This window comes from Poecile atricapillus, chromosome 2 (genome assembly GCF_030490865.1).
Source record: "Poecile atricapillus isolate bPoeAtr1 chromosome 2, bPoeAtr1.hap1, whole genome shotgun sequence".
In the NCBI taxonomy this organism is placed as follows: domain Eukaryota; kingdom Metazoa; phylum Chordata; class Aves; order Passeriformes; family Paridae; genus Poecile; species Poecile atricapillus.
In genome coordinates this window covers 46,296,132-46,313,749 of record NC_081250.1, presented here as the reverse complement: position 1 = coordinate 46,313,749, position 17,618 = coordinate 46,296,132, and the positions used below count along the sequence as shown (strand labels likewise).

The following is a 17,618-nucleotide window of genomic DNA, read 5'->3' as shown; positions in this document are numbered from 1 at the left end:
TCTCACCCATCATACTATATTCTAACCTCTTGTAGATTTCTGCCTGCCATAAAACATAAGGAGGATTTCAGATGGAAAGAGAATCTTGAAACATTGAAATATCTCCTAAGGCAAATCAGCCCTCACTCACACAATTAATCCCTTAGAGACTTGTGATATGCTCCTTTGTTCTTAATTCAAGTCTTATCACAGAAGACAACGCAGTTAAATTATGTTACTTGGGAATGAGACCTTTCAATCTCCTTCTAACCAGAGGTGGTGGAAGGACCCTTAGGAAAAACACCAGTATGTTTCAAGGGAGTAAGACCAGCATGGAGTAGAAAGATCTCAAAGCATCACAGCTGCAACGTCCAACATATTAAAATTCCTACTGAAAGAAACATAGTAATTGGCACTGTGTACACATGACAGGTAAAGTCTCTTCCCTTAAACAGATTATAGTACAAAAATTTGTTTACCACAACCTTCATATGAAGAAAATACTTTTTTCTACAATTGAAAGTGGATGCTTCCACCTAGCGTAAGAAATACTCTCAGTAAAAATGTTCAGGCAGCTGTGAAAGCAGTGTTATTCAAAGTTGTTCTTTGTTTTAATGCAGAAGATTAATTATAGATAGCATAAACAGAGGAGGTCTTGAAAATGGCTGTATGCATGGATGTAGCCTGAATAATGATGATTCATGAAGAGATGGTAAAATTCTTCCCTTTGGATTCTGTTTGTTGCTGTAACTTTTTCAGTAACTATTTTTCAGGCCCTAGAAGCTGCAGAAATCTTCTAAGAGCCTTGCATTCATACAGGCATTACAACACTGGCATACACTTTTTCTAAAGCAAGTAGAAGGAATTCCAGTCTGTGAACCCTTCTGCCCTCATCTGAAGTTATATACCTATCATATATTTTATAAATATTACAGAATATCTTACTGAACTAGCAAATCTCCCACAAACAAGTACTTCACCAGTCGGCCTTCGAAGTAAATAACATTTGACTGAATAGTTCAGGCATCAGTTGGATTCCTGAAAGGATGATAAAAACATCAGTTGGATGTTTTTAGCCAATCATAAATTAACAGCAGACCTTTCACTGAGTGAACATGAAGTTGAATGCATACCCTATTTTTCAATATTTTAGGTACTTTCAAAAGTTATCAGTAAGATCTTAAGTCACCATCATAAAATAAATCTATCAACTTTAAAATTCCATTTAAAACAGACCTGAAAACTTACAATGAAACAGAACTACATGATCCCACTCTTAAAGCCCAGTGAAATTCCCAATCTTTTCTCCTACTTCTCCTTTCATAGTCTCCTTAGACTAAGAAGCTTCGTGACTGCTAAGCACTTCCCAAAGCACTTTGATGTATGAAGCTCTGTCTCAGGGAGGATGAGTGAGTCAAGAGCTTATGGGTTAGGATTAAAGAGCAAACTAATAAGAGTGACACTGTTGTGGGGGATTGCTACAGGCTGCCTGAAGGGGAGGAGGAAGCAGATGAGGTCTTATACAGACAGGGAGAAGTAGTCTCACAGGCCCTGGTTCTCATGGAGGACTTCAACCACCTAGACATTTGCTGGAGGAACCACGCAGTGAAGCATAAACAACCCAGGAGATTCTTGGAAAGCACTGGCACTGGTAGTGAAGGAGCCAACTAGGAAAGGTGTGCTACTGGACCTTTACTAACAAACGCAGAATGTATGGTTAGAGATATGAAGTTTGGGGGCAGCCTTGGCTACAGTGACCATGAGATCATTAGTATCCTTTGAGGAAGAAGCAGGTCAGTGAGTAGGATCACAACCCTGGACTTCAGGAGAGCTAACTTTGGCCTCTTCAGGGACCTTCTCGAAAAATCCCAGGGGTATGTGGGGTCCCCAGAGGGACAAGGGGTCCAAGACAGTTGGCCCAAGCAGTTCTGTGGAACTAATTCCTCAGAATCTCTGGTCTAAGTAGTTCTGTGGAGAAGGATCTGAGGTAAACAGCAAGAAGTCCATGAGCCAGCAGAATGCCCTTGTGGCCAAAAATGTCAGTGTTATCTGGGGATGCATTAGGAAGAGCATTTCCAGCGGGCTGAGGGAGGTGATCCTGCCCCTCTACTCAGCCCTGGTGAGGCCACATCTGGAGTTCTGTGTCCAGTTCTGGGATCCCCAGTACAAGAGAGACTTGAAGTTCCTGCAGCAGGTCCAGGGGAGAGCAACAAGGATGATAAAGGGATGAGGTCATCTCTCCTATGAGGACAGGCTGAGAGAGCTGAGCCTGTTTAGCTTCAGGAAGATGATTGAGAGGAGCCCTCATCAACGTTTATAAGTATCTGAAGGGGGAGCATCAAGAGGATGGACTGAGATTCTTCTCAGTGGTGGCAAGCAATAGTATGGGAGGCAGCAGGCAGAAACTGATGTACACAGGAAGTTCCACCTGAACACGAAGAAAAACTTCTTTACTGTGAGGCTGCAGCTGAGCACTGGACCAGTCTGCCAAGAGGGATTGTGAAGTCTCGCTCTCTGGAAATATTCAAAAGCCATCTGGAAACAACCCCAAGTAATATCCGCTAGGGACAAGAAGGGTTTGTGGACTAGATGACCTCCAAGGGGCACCTTACAACTTTACCCCTTCTGTGTGATTATTTACTAACTTTTTGAGCTGAAGAATTGTTAAAGATAAGTGCTGAAGAATGATCTCAAGAAAAACTGCAGTCACATCCAAAGAGCTCATTGAGAATACATATAACAAAGTCAGATGGCCAGAAGCTTACAACACAAAAGTGGGGGTTTACTGTACAGTGTATTAGAGGAAAGTCCAATATCCAGTATATCTTCAAGAAATTTCAAATATACCCCAAAAAAATTAGAAATAAATGGCTTGACTTAATTTGCTAAAAAACACCAAGGAAACAGCCATTTTTCACATTCAGGTCATTTGTCTATATATATCCTAGGCTAGTAACCAACATACAGAAAAGCTTAACTCTTAATTTGTGGCCAAATGAGTCAGTGAATTACATCTCTATCAAAAAAATCACCATCCTTCTTGGCAATCTCAGAAAAGACTTCACAGGTTTAACAAGCAGGAACAATTTGTAATCCTGTATTTTAAGACTGTTGGAAACACACTGAGAACACTCAAATGAAGAGTTGGCTGTAAAGGGGTTGATCGCTGATTGGGGCCAGGCTGGGCATCAATCAGTGGGTGGTGAACAACTGTACTGTGCATTATTTGTTTTTATTGGATTTTATTTCTCTGTTATTTTTATTATTATTATCATTATTATCATACTTTATTTCAAATTGTGAACTGTTCTTGTCTCAACCCACAGGTTTCACCTTTTTCTGATTCTCATCCCCATTCTACGAGGGTTGAAGTGGGAGAAGGTGAGTGAGCAGCTGTGTGGTACTTGGACAGACTAAGCTACCACAATGATGTAGTAGACTGATTTTTGATAGCAATGATTTGTACCAAACATAATAACCCAAAATAAAATTAGCATAAAGCATTACATCTTGTACAAGATACATTTCAGCCCTCTAGGTAAAGCAACTAACAAGGGTTTGGTGACTTTCCAAATAAATTCCTATAGGTTGGAGACTTTTTTGTAATGGAGCATTAGAAAAATAAACAAAAGCTACATACACACACTTCTGAAAGACCCTTTGAGAAGACAAAATAAACTAAATAATTAGAAACTATAACTGCATTCTTTTGGAGGAAAAACTATGGGGCAGCAAACAAATCTTACAGAAAAATGCATTCACATGAAATGCTGAAACATTTAAATAAGAAAGTACATATGTAAATAATAAAGCTGTACAAAGGTTTGAAGTAACAGAAAATCCATCATGTCGAACTATTTATTAGACAGTGTAATAACATATAGTGTATTTCTAAACTTTAGAGACAGCATCTCTAAACTGAAATAAAACATCTGATGTGATCTCAGACAATTGACTCACAGGAAACCAGAGAATGTCAGGCAATAGCACTAAGAAAAGTTTGGAGATTAGAGTAGGACGATGAATTAAAATGAGTCAACAATATGTCATCAAAAAGACAAAAGACGGATTGGGTCATTATTAATATACATGTAGTATTAAAAACATATGAGGTAATTATTGTTCTGCCTTGGCACTGACTCTTGGCAGAAGCACTGCAGAAGACATAGCACAAGCAAGACACAAATTTTATACTACCACTGCACGCTTTTGGTACCATACTTCAATACGGGAAATTAGAAAAAGTGTCATATAGAATTCACCAAAGTTTTGAAAAACAAATCTTTCACTTACATATACAACTGCTCCCAAAGCAAAGTTATGCATTTCTGCAATTGATTTTACTTCATTTAAACTATAGTTCTTCTTTTAAACAAATCTCTGGTTAAGAGATTTATCTAGAAATTCATAATTGAGGCAAAATTCTGGCACACTGAAGGCAATGAGAACTTTTATTTCAGTTAAGCTGTGATCATTAGGCTACAGTCATTACTGTTAAGAAGAGCTGAAGAGGGTAAAAAGAAATGGATGGTAAGAGATTCAGAGAACATTTTCCTTGATTATTTTTCCATTCACTTGTTCAATTTAGAGAAGTTCTAACTCAATTATTAATAGGAAAAAAAACCAAAACAACACTTTTCCAAAGTTGAGTGAGAAATCATTTAGAAGTAGATCTATTCCATGAAAAGTTTTAAAGCCCAAACCTTTCCAAAAATCTGTTCTTATGCAGAAGCAATTTAACAGGAAGGTAACAGTTAAATATTCTGCTCCTCAACTACCCAGTAAATCAAAGTCTGAATTTATACTGCTCCAGTATTTAAACATAGTCATAAGATTCATTTAACCTTACAGCATAAAACTCAGCTGATAATTTTTTTTCTGACTAACACCTAATAAAATTTATTCTTGCAGAATTGTAGAAAAGTTAAACACAGTCTACCCTCCTCACAAAGTTTCCTGTTACAAGATTGCATGGTTTATGCATATGTTGTATTTCATTATTAAAAAAATTCCTCCATATAGCACCCTCTTTGTTGTAACACTCAAAATACTTTGCCTCTAGGCCAGTGCTACAATAAAAGTAAAATGAGTTCAAGGCCATTTGCTGAGAAAAAAGATAGGTTCAAGGTATTTTCACACTTTTCTGCTTGTAATGTTTTCATGTCAAAGCTGTATTTTCTTTTTGCGTTCCCTTTGCTATTGCTTTATTATCTGCTTTTATTGGTAGAGTATCCACAAAACAACTTCTAATAAATCTGAACTACTCTGGAAGCTGACTTAAGGCATTAAGGTTTCAGATGAAAATGTAAATTTCAAAGCCTGTGCTTATTAAGAGGATCCAATACTAAATCATTTATCAACTCCTTTGAAGAGTTATAGAAAATTGTGGTTAATTCACTTATTACTTCTTTCACTTAATTTTACTTAATTCACTTATTATTTAATTCACTTATTACTTTATTATTAGATAACGCAAGTGTGTGGAATCACATAAAGCAGTAACAGTGCTTTTGTAGTGCAAAACCATTATCTATAAGTAAACGCCATTCAAAAAGAATTCAGCAGCTAAGAAAGCAAAGTTATTAAACTATGATTTCTGCCTGTCACTAAATAAAATTAGTATTCTGTTCAAGAGCAACCCAATAGATTGTGTCCCCCATTGGTAAGCAATCAATATGTTGTTTCTTTAGCCCTTAAGAAGATGAAAAAAAATTTAACATTGAAAACAAACATTTAAAAAATTAAAAGGAAAACTGGAAGTATTTGGAGTATTTATACACACACCTTAATGTACCACTCACACCCTGAAGAGCAACCACATAACTCAGTCCTCACCTGGGAAAGGGTGTCCTCCTACTAGAGCATGTGATCATTCACATACTTCCTAAGCACTTCAGAGAGCAGCTCAGGAAATCTGCACCTCATTCACCAGTCCTCAAAGCAGAGAACTTTACTGTTCACTTCTTACATACCATTGTTTGCTCATATACGAGTTACTATGCTGTCCAGCATTCAGTCTAATGCACTACTGACCACAGGAAATTTATGTGATAATCTGTAAAGCTGCCAAAGTTTCAAGTAACAGTGGCTTAGTTTTTACTTCAAAGCCCTTCTCTACTCTTCACATTACTTCAGCAGAAATTTAGTGCATATACCTTCCTCAAACATAAGTCACATCTGACTCAAGGCAAACAAGGCAAAGAATGAAATTGTAGCCTGATCTGCAAACTATTTCAAGGAAATAAGGGCACTTTTCTTCCACTACAAAAAGCATAATACCATCATTTCTTATAAACAGGTTCCACATCAGTAAATACCTCTTTTTAAGAACAGTCAGGCCCAAGAAGTACATTGACTGTTTCTCAGGATGTAGAAGGACTTAAGCTAACAGTATAAAGTGGCTAAGTCCTAACCCATCCAACAGAAAATACGGTAAAGTAGGAGTAAGAGTCATGCTCCAAACTACAGTCTTTTTTCACAGAATTCTCTACAGGCAGAAAAACATACCATGTCTAAATACCTTCAATATGGACATGACAAACTCAAGGCACATAATTTGTCAAGGTCAGAGTTTATTCTGTATGTTGTAGGTACAAAATTAAGGTAACTTCAGCACTAATTATCTAAACATCAATTCAGAAGGAGACAATAAAATTAATTATGAAGTAATATGAAATTATTTGCACTGAGTCAAAAATGAGTTTTGCTTAATGCCCATTCCCTGCAAATCTTCTACTGTGCCAATATGTAAATTCATGAGATTCTTAAGCAGCTGATAATTATCTCAACTGATCTCTGTGTGATTACGCATCTATAAGGAGTTCTAATATTTTTGCATGAAGATAGTTTACTACTACTATTTCATACAACTGATGTCAACAATGGTAAATCGATTAACCAAAATTCTGCACAGGTAGAAGAGATCCAAATCATCATTTTTTTAATTAAAATAATTACACCTACATGATTTTGGTGTAACCATAAAAAAACAAAACATGGGAATAATATAAAATTATGACCAAATTTTATCACAAAATGTAACAATACTGGCTCAAAATCCAATCACTACCTAGCTACCAAAAAATACCCTTCTCACTATTTTTCAATTATCATTGTTTTAACTTTATTAAGACTAAACAATATATGTAATATTGCTTAATAATACTTGACTATTTTTAGATTAATACCAGATTTATGCCTCAGAAACTGAACTGGAGGCATACTGCATGATAAAGAAGAATAAGAAAAGGAATTCTCAACTGGAACCACTTACTTCACTCTATTCCTATCTTTTAAGGATGGAATAACATGCAACTTACTTATCAGAAGCTTTCAATCAGCAAAAAAAAATCCATCACTTAGGGTTTATCAGCTAAGTACAACATTTTAAATTATTTATGGGGATAAACTTTTAGAAGAGCATGTTGTTATAGGACAAGAGGTAAAGGTTTTAGTAAAAAAGGGTTGATTTAGATTAGACATAAGAAAGAACTTTTTAACAAGGAGGGTGGTAAAACTCTGGAACAGATTGTGCGCTAAGGTGGTGAATGCACCATCCCTAGAAATATTCAGGATCAGACTGGACAGGTCTCAGAGCAACCTGATCTAGTTGATGATGTCACTGTTCTTTGCAGGTTGCTCAGGGGCCCATCCAACCTAGCCTTGAAAAATCCCAGGGATGGGACATCTCTCTTCTTTTAGTATAAAACCGTTCCCATTTGTCCTATCACTATCTGCCCTTGTAAAAGATCACACTCCCTCTTCTCTGTAAGCCCCTTTTAATAATGTAAGGGCACAACAAGGTCTCCCTAGAGCCTTTTCTCCAGGTTGAAAAAACACAGCTGTCTCAGCCTGTCTTTGGAGAAGAGATGTTCCATCCTTCTGATTGTTTTTGTGGACCTTCTCTGGACCTGCTCTAATAGGTCCAGGTCTTCCCTGTGATGAGGACTCCAGAACTGCAAGCAGCTACACAGGTGGGGTCTCACAAGGGAGACAATCACTCCCTCACCCCACTGGTCATGCTGTTTTTGATGCAGCCCAGGACACACTTGGCCTTCCAGGCTGTGAGCATAAACTATTACCTCACATCCAGCTTTTTATCCATGAGAACACCCAAGTTCTTCTCCATAGGGCTGTTCACAATGAATTCATCAGTACTCTTGTCTGGGATTGCCCAGACGCAGCTGTAGCACCTTGCATTTGGACTTGTTGAACTTTGTCAGGTTGCCATGGGTCCACTTCTAAAGCTTGTCCAGGTGCCTCTGGATGGCATCCCACCCTTCAGGTGTGCCAATTGCACCACACACCTTAGTGTCATCTGCAAACTTGCTGAGGGTGCACTCAATCCATTGTCTACATGCTGTCACAAGACAGAGCCCCTAAGAGACACCACTTGTCACCAGCCTCCACCTGGCCATAAAGCCATTGACCACAACTCTCCTGCTGCATCCATCCAGCCAATTCCTTATCCATCAAATAGTCCGTCCAGCAAATCTACATCTCTCGAGTTTGGAGGTAAGGTTGCCATGTAGGCCCATGACAAACACCTTAGAGAAGCCCAGGTAGAAAATATCCATTCACTGTCCTTTGTCAACCATTGCAGTAAGTCCATCACAGAAAGATTGGTCAGATATGATCTGTCCTTAGTGAAGCCATGCCTTAACATTGCTTCCAGGATGATCTGTTTCCCAGATCTTCCTTTCTCCTCTTATTATAAATAGGAGAGGTGTTTCCCTTTTTCCAGTTAATGGGACTTTACCTGACTGCTATATTGTATTTCAAATACAATGCAGTGGCTTTGCAACAACATCAGTCAGTTCCATCAGGACCCTGGGATGCATGTCATCAGGCCCCACAGACTTGTGGCTATTCAGTTTCATCAAGTAGTCCCAAACCTGCTCTTTGCTTACAGCAGGAGGCACTTGGTTCTCCCGACTCTCACTAGATGTTCAAGGATTTGAGATGTGGGAAACCTGACTGTCAGTGAAGACTGAGGCAAAAAACTCATTGACTACCTGTCTTCTTCATATCTGTTGCTACCAGTTCTCCTTTGTCATTTATTGGGGGGTACATCCTCCTTGGCCTTTCCTTTCTGACACTGTATATTTACAGAATAGCTTTTTGTTATTTTTCACATCCCTCACCAAGTTCTGTTCCATCAGTGCTTTGACTTTCTTGATCCCATTCCTACACATTTGAACGATATTCCTGTACTCTCCCCAGGTCACCGTCTTCTGTTTCCACTGGCTGTGCATTTCTTTCTAACTTCTCAGTTTGAGGACTAAATCCTCGCTCATCCATGCTGGTATCTGCCCTACCTTGCCTGATTTCTCACACAGTGGGATGGAGAGCTTTGTGCTCTAAGAAAAGTGACAGGTCTGGTCAGCTTTGTCTCTAAGGACAGCTTTTCAGGGCATCTCATTCACCAGCTCCTTAGAATCTGGAATTTCACTCTACCAAAACTCAGGGTCCTGACTTTGCTTCTTGCCAAGACCATGCTCCTTGAGATCACAAACTCAACCAGGCCAGAGCCGCCACAGCCCAGGCTGCCTCCAAACTTAACCTCTTTAATGAGCTCATCATCTTAAATTATGAGCTAAATCCAAGTACTAGGTCATTGGTATTTGACTCATAAAGACTCAGAACATACTACAGATGTGAAAACAGAAAATACTTTCCAAGATAGTATAAGCTATCAGCAAATATCACTTCATATAATGACAGTTGAATTCTTAGCATGGCAGTCTCTGGTGGCGTAATTGTATGATGCCATAAAAGTACAACCTGACCTTATAAAACTTACGTGATGAATATATAAAGTAAAATTTTTGTAAAGCTGAGTCCTCACCATAAATAAGGGTGTAACATAAATCATAAAGATACATGTTTTTTCACCTTCATTTTCTTAAAAAAAAAAAGACACCTTAAGATAGAGTACTCTCAAGCTCTTTAAATTTTTTTATCTGAAGTAAACCATGAAGTTTACAATCTGTTCATTACTTAAGGGCTGTGACATTTTGTGCCTAAGTTAAGGGTTCACTTGGTTGAAAACCAGGGGTCAGCGCTACAGACTCATGATTTTATCATGAATCATCCTATCTAAAATGACCCATTTGTTAGAACTGGAGCACTGGATGACAAACTCAACTTATAGCTCTAAGACGGTGAGGAAGAGCTCAGAAATATGAAAAGGAGACATACATTCTAAACAACAAAGGCAGTGGCTTAAAGTTAAGTTCAACTTTTGAAAGTCTGGGCTAAAAATATTGATTTTTTTTTAATATAAAATCAATAGCTGATCTTTCTATGTCACTTCTTGATAGTTTCTTGTATTCATTTTAGCACCAGTGCTCAGAAACAGCAAGAAACAAATGCATAGCTAAAGCAGCAAAGAAATGTAAAGATCTGCATTATAATCCTTTGCCACAGATTTTAAAATTCTAAGTCACAACCAACTCTGTCTACACTATGTTTGACTTGTATATTTTCACCTTTGTAGGTGTTTTCCATTTACTATTTTTAAACATTTCCATTAGCTTTGTTTAGAATTCTAGCTAAACTTATAAGAGATTTCATAGTTATTTCTCACACCTCTGGGCCTTCAGTTCTGAAGTAAGCTGAAAGTAAGAGTCAATTTCATTTCACCTTTTTGCTGAAGTTCTACAACCAACAGAATACTTTTTGTTTCGATCAATAAAAGCCTTTTATCTATAGAGGTTTTTGGAAAGTGCTTTTGTGCTTTCTATACTTAACTGTTGCAGCAAATACACCTGTAGAATCGATTCAAGAATAAATGCAGCTTTAGAAATGGTGACCTGTAACTGTTCTAAGAGGACCATCTAGTGGTGACACCCACAATTCACACTCTGGTATTTTCAAGAAAAACATACACTGTTAAACTATGCAAGCCATTGGTCAGCTTCTCAGTCTTTGAGTTTTTTACTCCACAGTTTTAACAGCTTCTTTAATTTAAGTTTCAACTTTCTGGGATGAGAATAAATGAGTTTGTTGTTTCTTCATCTGTTCCTGCTATGAGAACATCTATTTCAATTCTTCCACATGTGAAGATTGCTCATAGACCAAGTCATTAATCTGAAGACATGAAATGTAGGAATTAGGCTACAAAATAGGTTTCTTTACTTCACAATACCCCCCACAGAGAAATCACGAACAGCTTTTTCTTAATACAAGAGACAAAAAAAATCAACACTTGAGAAGTAACAGCTGTACGTTGTATGTTTTACATCTCCATCAGATTTCAACCAAAGAGATGTGCTGTCAAATAGACCAAAATATTACAAGGGTCTAAGCTTGCCATAAACTAGCAGGGACAGAACAACAAAAACTTACATAGAAGAAAGCTGAATGAGAATGCAGCACACATCTAGTGGTGTTTGTTTCTACATTTCGAACACATGAAACAATTCCAGAGACATTAAAATCATCAAATCATAGAATAGTTTGGATTAGAAGGGTTCTTTAAAGGTTATCTAGTCCAAACCTCCCCCACAATGAGGGACATCTTCTAGATCAGGTTGCTTAGAACCCCATCCAACCTAACCTTAAGTGTTTCACAACCCTCATTGTAAAAAAACTTCCTCCTTATATCTAATCTAAATTGTCCCTCTTTTAGTATAAACCATTTGTCCTCAGCTTTCCTTTAGGCTCCCTTTAAGTAGTTGAAGACCACATTAAGGTCTTCCTGAATCCTTCTTCTCCAGGCTGAATAATTCCAACTCTCTCAGCCTGTCTTCATAAGAGAGGTGCTCCAGCTCTCTGCTCATATTCCTGACCCTCCTCTGGACCTGCCCCAACAGTTCCATGTATTTCCTGTGATGAGGACTCCAGAACTGCAAGCAGCTACACAGGTGGGGTCTCACAAGGGAGACAATCACTCCCTCACCCCACTGGTCATGCTGTTTTTGATGCAGCCCAGGACACACTTGGCTTTCCAGGCTGTGAGCACAAACTGTTGTCTCACATCCAGCTTTTCATCCATGAGAACACCCAAGTTCTTCTCCATAGGGCTGTTCACAATGAATTCATCAGTACTCATGTCTGGGATTGCCCAGACGCAGCTGTAGCACCTCGCACTTGGACTTGTTGAACTTTGTCAGGTTGCCATGGGTCCACTTCTAAAGCTTGTCCAGGTGCCTCTGGATGGCATCCCACCCTTCAGGTGTGCCAATTGCACCACAAAGCTTAGTGTATCAATTGCACCACAAAGCTTAGTGTCATCTGCAAGCTTGCTGAGGGTGTACTCAATCCCACTGCCTAAAATACATCATTGATGAAGATATTAAAGAGCACAGGTCCTACTACAGATGCCCAAGGAGCACCACTTGTCATTCTCTACTTCTATAGGATGGTGAGGGGTCTGGAGAGGAAGGAGCAACAGAGGTCACTTAATTTGTTCAGCCTAGAGAAGAGGAAACTGAGAGGAGATATCAATCAACATCCTCCTGAGGGGAAGTAGAGGAGCAGGTACTGATCTTTCACTTTAGTGACCACTGACAGGACTTGAGGAAAAGACAAAAAGGTGAGCCAGGTGAGGTTTAGATTGGATATCAGAAAAAGTTTCTCACACAGAGGGTGGTTGAGCAGGCTGCCCAGGCAAGTGGTAACACCACCAATGACATTTTTGAACTCTGTCTGAGTTCAAAAATGTCATTGTGTGATTCTTGAGGTGTCCTGCACAGGGTCATGAGCTGGACTGGATGATCCTCATGGGTCCCTTCAAACAGAATTTTCTGTGATTCTATTATTCTCTAGATGCAACCATACAACCAATTCATCATCCAGTGAACAGCACACCTATCAAAACTACCTCTCACCAATTTAAAGAGACAGATGTTTTGGGGGAGTGTGTCAAACGCTTTACAGAAGTCCAGATAGATGGCATCCATAATCCTTACCTCATCCACTGGTGTAGTCACTCCATGACACTCTTCCACTAGACCTCTAGTTGATCTGTCAGGACTTGCCCTTAGTGACACCATGCTCACTGTCTAGAGTCACATCCCTGTTCTCCATGTGCCTTAGCACAGCTTCTAGGAAGTTTTGCTCCAGGCACAGAGGTGAGGCTGACAGGTTGCTACTTCCTGGGGGGCTCCTTTCCAGTCCTTTTAAAATGCATTCAGTGTTTCCCTTTTTCCAGTAACCTGGATTTCACCTGCTGCCTTTTCAAGACTTTTCAAGAATCATGGAGTGTAGATTGGCAACTACATCAGACAATTCCATCAGGTCAGAAGCATAATAACATCATTCAGTGCAGTCACATAGACTTAGGTTCCTCAGGTGGTCACAAAATCAATCTTTCCTTGCAGTGGGAGAGATTTTGTTCCCCCAGTCCCCATTCTGCTCTCTACCACTTTAGAGGTGTGGGAAGACAGATTACAAGTGAAGACTAAGGAAAAAAAGTTGTTGAGTTTCTCAGCCTTCCACTCGTCCACTCTTACCAGTTTGCCAGTGTTGCTTCCTGTGACCTTCCTTTTCTGGTTAATGTTCCTGTAGAAGCTATTCTTGTTTTTCTTTGCACCCCTCACCGAGTTCATCTCCAACTGTACCTTGGCTTTTCTGACCCCTTCCTTCGTCAACCAGACAGCATCCCTATATTCTTCCCAGATCACCTATCCCTGTCTCCACTAGGTGTGCATTACCTTCTTGCCCTTTAGTTTGACCAGCAGATCTCAACTTAGACATGTTCATCTCTTGCCTTCCTTTCCCAATTTCTCACACCTGGGGATCCTGAGCTCTTGCACTCTATGGAAGGCACCCTTGAAGATCAGCCATTTTCTGACTCCTTGTCCCTGAGAGTGCTTCACAAGGGGTCAAACTAACTCCTTGAAGAGTGGGAAGTTTGCTTGCCTAAAGTTCATGGTCCTGGCTTTACTTTTCACCTATCCCATAGCCCTCAAGACTGCAAACTCAATCTCTTTTTTCTTTTGTCAGTGTTAAATCATATGGCTGAGTAGAACGCACTGACTTACCACTGAAGGTATAGGATTAAGATCTCCATAAAAAGAAAAAAAGCATAATCTTCAGCAAGAGAAATCTGAGCAACTTCATAGATCAAGTTCTTTGTGTCAACTCCTACAGCATTCTTTGCTTACTAAGATGAAAAATCATATTCCTGAGGGTCTGACATTCACCCTCCTCCCCAACACTCCCACGGCATGCTTTCCCTGTACACATGCTTTCCTCCTTCTGTGCGATTGCCATTCTCCTGTGTCTGCTTCAGTAGCTCCGTGAACACGACTTGTGAAGGGTCTCTTTCACCCACACATTGTTTCAAACATGCTTGAGTATAGCAGTAAGACACGCATTAGTCACAGTAGTAACAGATGGCAATAAATGCAAAACCTCTCCCTGTATTTTCTTATTCTACTTCCAGACTGTGGTGCAGAAGGAAGACTGTTAGCAAAGCAAGCTCATTGCTACAGGCTTATAGCACCACCATGAATTAACCTCTACTGAAGGCAAAAGACACTGTTAGCAGATGCCTGAAAAGAATTCCAGAGAAGCCTGTGGAAGGCTGATGGTAAAAAAAAAAAAAAAAAAAAAGTTTGTTTACTTACAGACTTTCAGTGGCACACCAGAACATCTGCCAAACACAGATACACATAGATAGCATGGCAGGCTAGACCAGGACAGGCATTTGTTTACTGAAATTAACAGCACTTGCTAGACCTCCTTTCTAATTCACTCTGGCTGGACTTGCAAGATGGAAATAAAAACAATACTGTCCTTCATAAACCTCAAGGCTTATGAACAAGATATTAAAGATGATACTTAAGAAACCTAAAATAGACTCACTGAAAAACGCTTGGGGCAAGATTAAAAGCATATCCTTGATAAGAAATCTAATCAGATGGTCTAGGAAAGCCACATAAAAAGAACATTCAGAAAATCTATCAAAAAAAGAATATTCCTTCATTTCCCAAAAAGAACTTTCCCTATGTCCATTTTGCCAATTTCTCTGATGCATCAACACTTGCCTTATTAGCCTCCTAACAGGTACCTGAACATTCACTACAATTTTCCTAGATTTAGGTCTTAAACAGAAAGCATCTTGATCTTAAAATATGTTATGTAATGAATAATGTTATGCATTATTCATTACATAACAAAAATCCCTGCCTTCCTTATTTATGACTTGAGATCATTCTTTGCCCAACAGCAATAACACATATGTGAACTGGAACATGGTGAAAAAAAAAGGAAAAGGTAATTTGCACAACATGCTAAAACAGAAAACTCTGATAAATTTACAGAACTTACTAGAGTTCCTTCTGCTGCTCTTACTGCTTTGTCAAGATTGGCCCTCATTTTGATCATCCTAGGTGTTGAAAAGTGTTTTGCTTGCTGAGTAAGTTCTAGGGTAAACATTACCTCCTGTCTCCCTAGTTTGCAAAGACACTTTCTTCATCAGATTTCTTACATCCCCCACAGCTCAAGACATAGGTCTGGCATGAAGATTGAGCTGGTGGTCGGACCTCTACATAGACCTCCATAGTAAATAAACACAATAAACACACATGTCAAAAATCCAGAGAACTTCTTCTGCAGCACTGCATGGTGTTTGTTTTATTCTTTTTGAACCATTCCAGACACAACTTAGTTCACTGTCCCCTATACATTTGTTACTGCAACTCCACTGTAGAATGTCAGAGGACATTATTCCTTCTCAGATTTAGGAACATTGTATTGTCTTTCTGCTTTTAACAGGAACATGTTCATACCATATACACTCACTCCTCAAGATACTCATAGCCCTTATACCTTCTCACCCACATGAGCTAACCATTTCACCCAAGGTAGCTGTAAGAAATTAGTAGGTGAAAATCTCTTCTTCAATCAGTAAGGATTTTGGTTGGCTGAATTTAAGCCCAGGGACAAGCCTGAGTTTAGGGTAAGACATTGTAGCATTATTATTGGAAGGTTATTACAGACACAGAACTGAGGGACTGTCTGCATATATTTGCTATATTGATGCAGGAGACTTTCTGTCTTGTAAAGTGAATTATCACTCTGCCAACAGTTTAGAGACATTAGTTTTGTTGATGACTGCCACTCCCCAAATACTTTTGGGCAATCTTTACTTCTAAAAAAAAGATGTTATGCAAAGCCTATCTAAATGCTTCCATATCAGAACACAAAAACAAGTTCACAAGTCCACAAATCCACAAAACACTGATATCTATTAAACTCATTCAAATCTACAAATACACCATAAATATTATTGTCCACTGTTATGTTTTCCCAATCTAAGCTTTAGCAGTTTTTTTAGAAGTCTGCATTACATATCTTTAAAGAAACTTGATACCTTAGGTTCAGCAAAAGAATATGTTAACTTTTTAATTTGTCCAGGATAAGCAAGCACAGAAAAGTAAAACAGAATTCAAGCACAGAAGAAAACAATTATTTTTTTAGATGTTGAAGTACTTTACAAGGAAAGAGCCAGGAATTTTGTCACTTTTTTGAAATCAATATTATCCTTGTAAACTCATACCCAGTTCAAAATGTGAGGGGAAAAAAAACTGCTCTGCATTTAATATTCTTCACTCATTTCAACTTGAGTTATTTCCAATATGCATCAGACAAAAAGTACCATCATGCATAGAAAGATGCCTTCTTCTAGACAGCAGCACCATGCTACCTTTCAAAATTCAGTTAAACTAATTATAAAGAAACAAGAAGCTTACCTTTTACACCACCAAATGGGCCATAAGTCATATTACAAGCAGTTCTCTGAAGATTGTGCTCATACATCAGTTTAATCTGATACTGGTTCCCATGCTCCACATTCCCCTGAGTTCCTACAAAAAAACAAAGGGTAAATATTTATTAATTTGATCCACACACTATGGAAAAAATAAAGGAGTATCAGTGTAAACAATCTGAAGAAAATGTAACTTAATTTCCAGTGACTTTTGAGATATGCAGGCTCACATTTCTGCTTTCTGAAAAAAAAAATCACCAAGCTACAAAATTCCTAAAGGCCAGAATCAGAAATAACGTGTCGTTATACTATACATGGTATAAAGGCTTTGCAAAATGCTGAGATTTCGTTGCTTAAACATATTTTTCATATTGGGCACTCCTCCAAGAGAAAAAAAAAGCTTTAATTCCCCCTGCTCAAAGGGGAATTCTTATGATTTTCTAGCTATTTGGTAAATATACTATACCTAACAGCCAGCTTCAGCTGCAATAGTCTTTTAGTCTTTGTCTCAAATTAAGTTGTAGCTGGTCATTAGCTACCACTGGACAAAGCTGTGTTTAGGACACACTCATTTCCTTTTACTTTGTCTGAAATTGAAGGGAACAATAAAATACAAACAAAGGATAACAAAAATAATTTTGTGATATACGTCACATTCTCTGAAAAGGCCTGCATAAATTCCAACTTCCTGACTCCTTCAAGGAACTACCAGAAAATAAAAGTCTTTCTAAAGAAGCTGAAATTCCTCTTTTGAGAATCAAGTTTTTCCTGAAACCCATGAAGAAAGTTCATTACATAAAGTAATACTTAAGGACTAATATTAGCAAACAAAAAAAAAAAGTAAACCAAAACCTTTGAGAATAGCCACATCAGCTGGGAAAAAAGGTGTTTTCTGCTAAATCTTACCACAACTTTAATT

The 17,618-nt window shown here is 38.5% G+C and overlaps 1 protein-coding gene across 1 annotated transcript in view; it reads right to left on the bottom strand.

Annotated features, from left to right (window-relative positions):
• BBS9 (Bardet-Biedl syndrome 9) overlaps positions 1-17,618 on the bottom strand; it is a 281,935-nt gene that overhangs the window by 255,713 nt on the left and 8,604 nt on the right. The window contains exon 6 of the mRNA XM_058833781.1: positions 16,683-16,796. Coding sequence (XP_058689764.1) covers positions 16,683-16,796 — 114 coding nt within the window. The remainder of the gene's footprint in view (positions 1-16,682; positions 16,797-17,618) is intronic.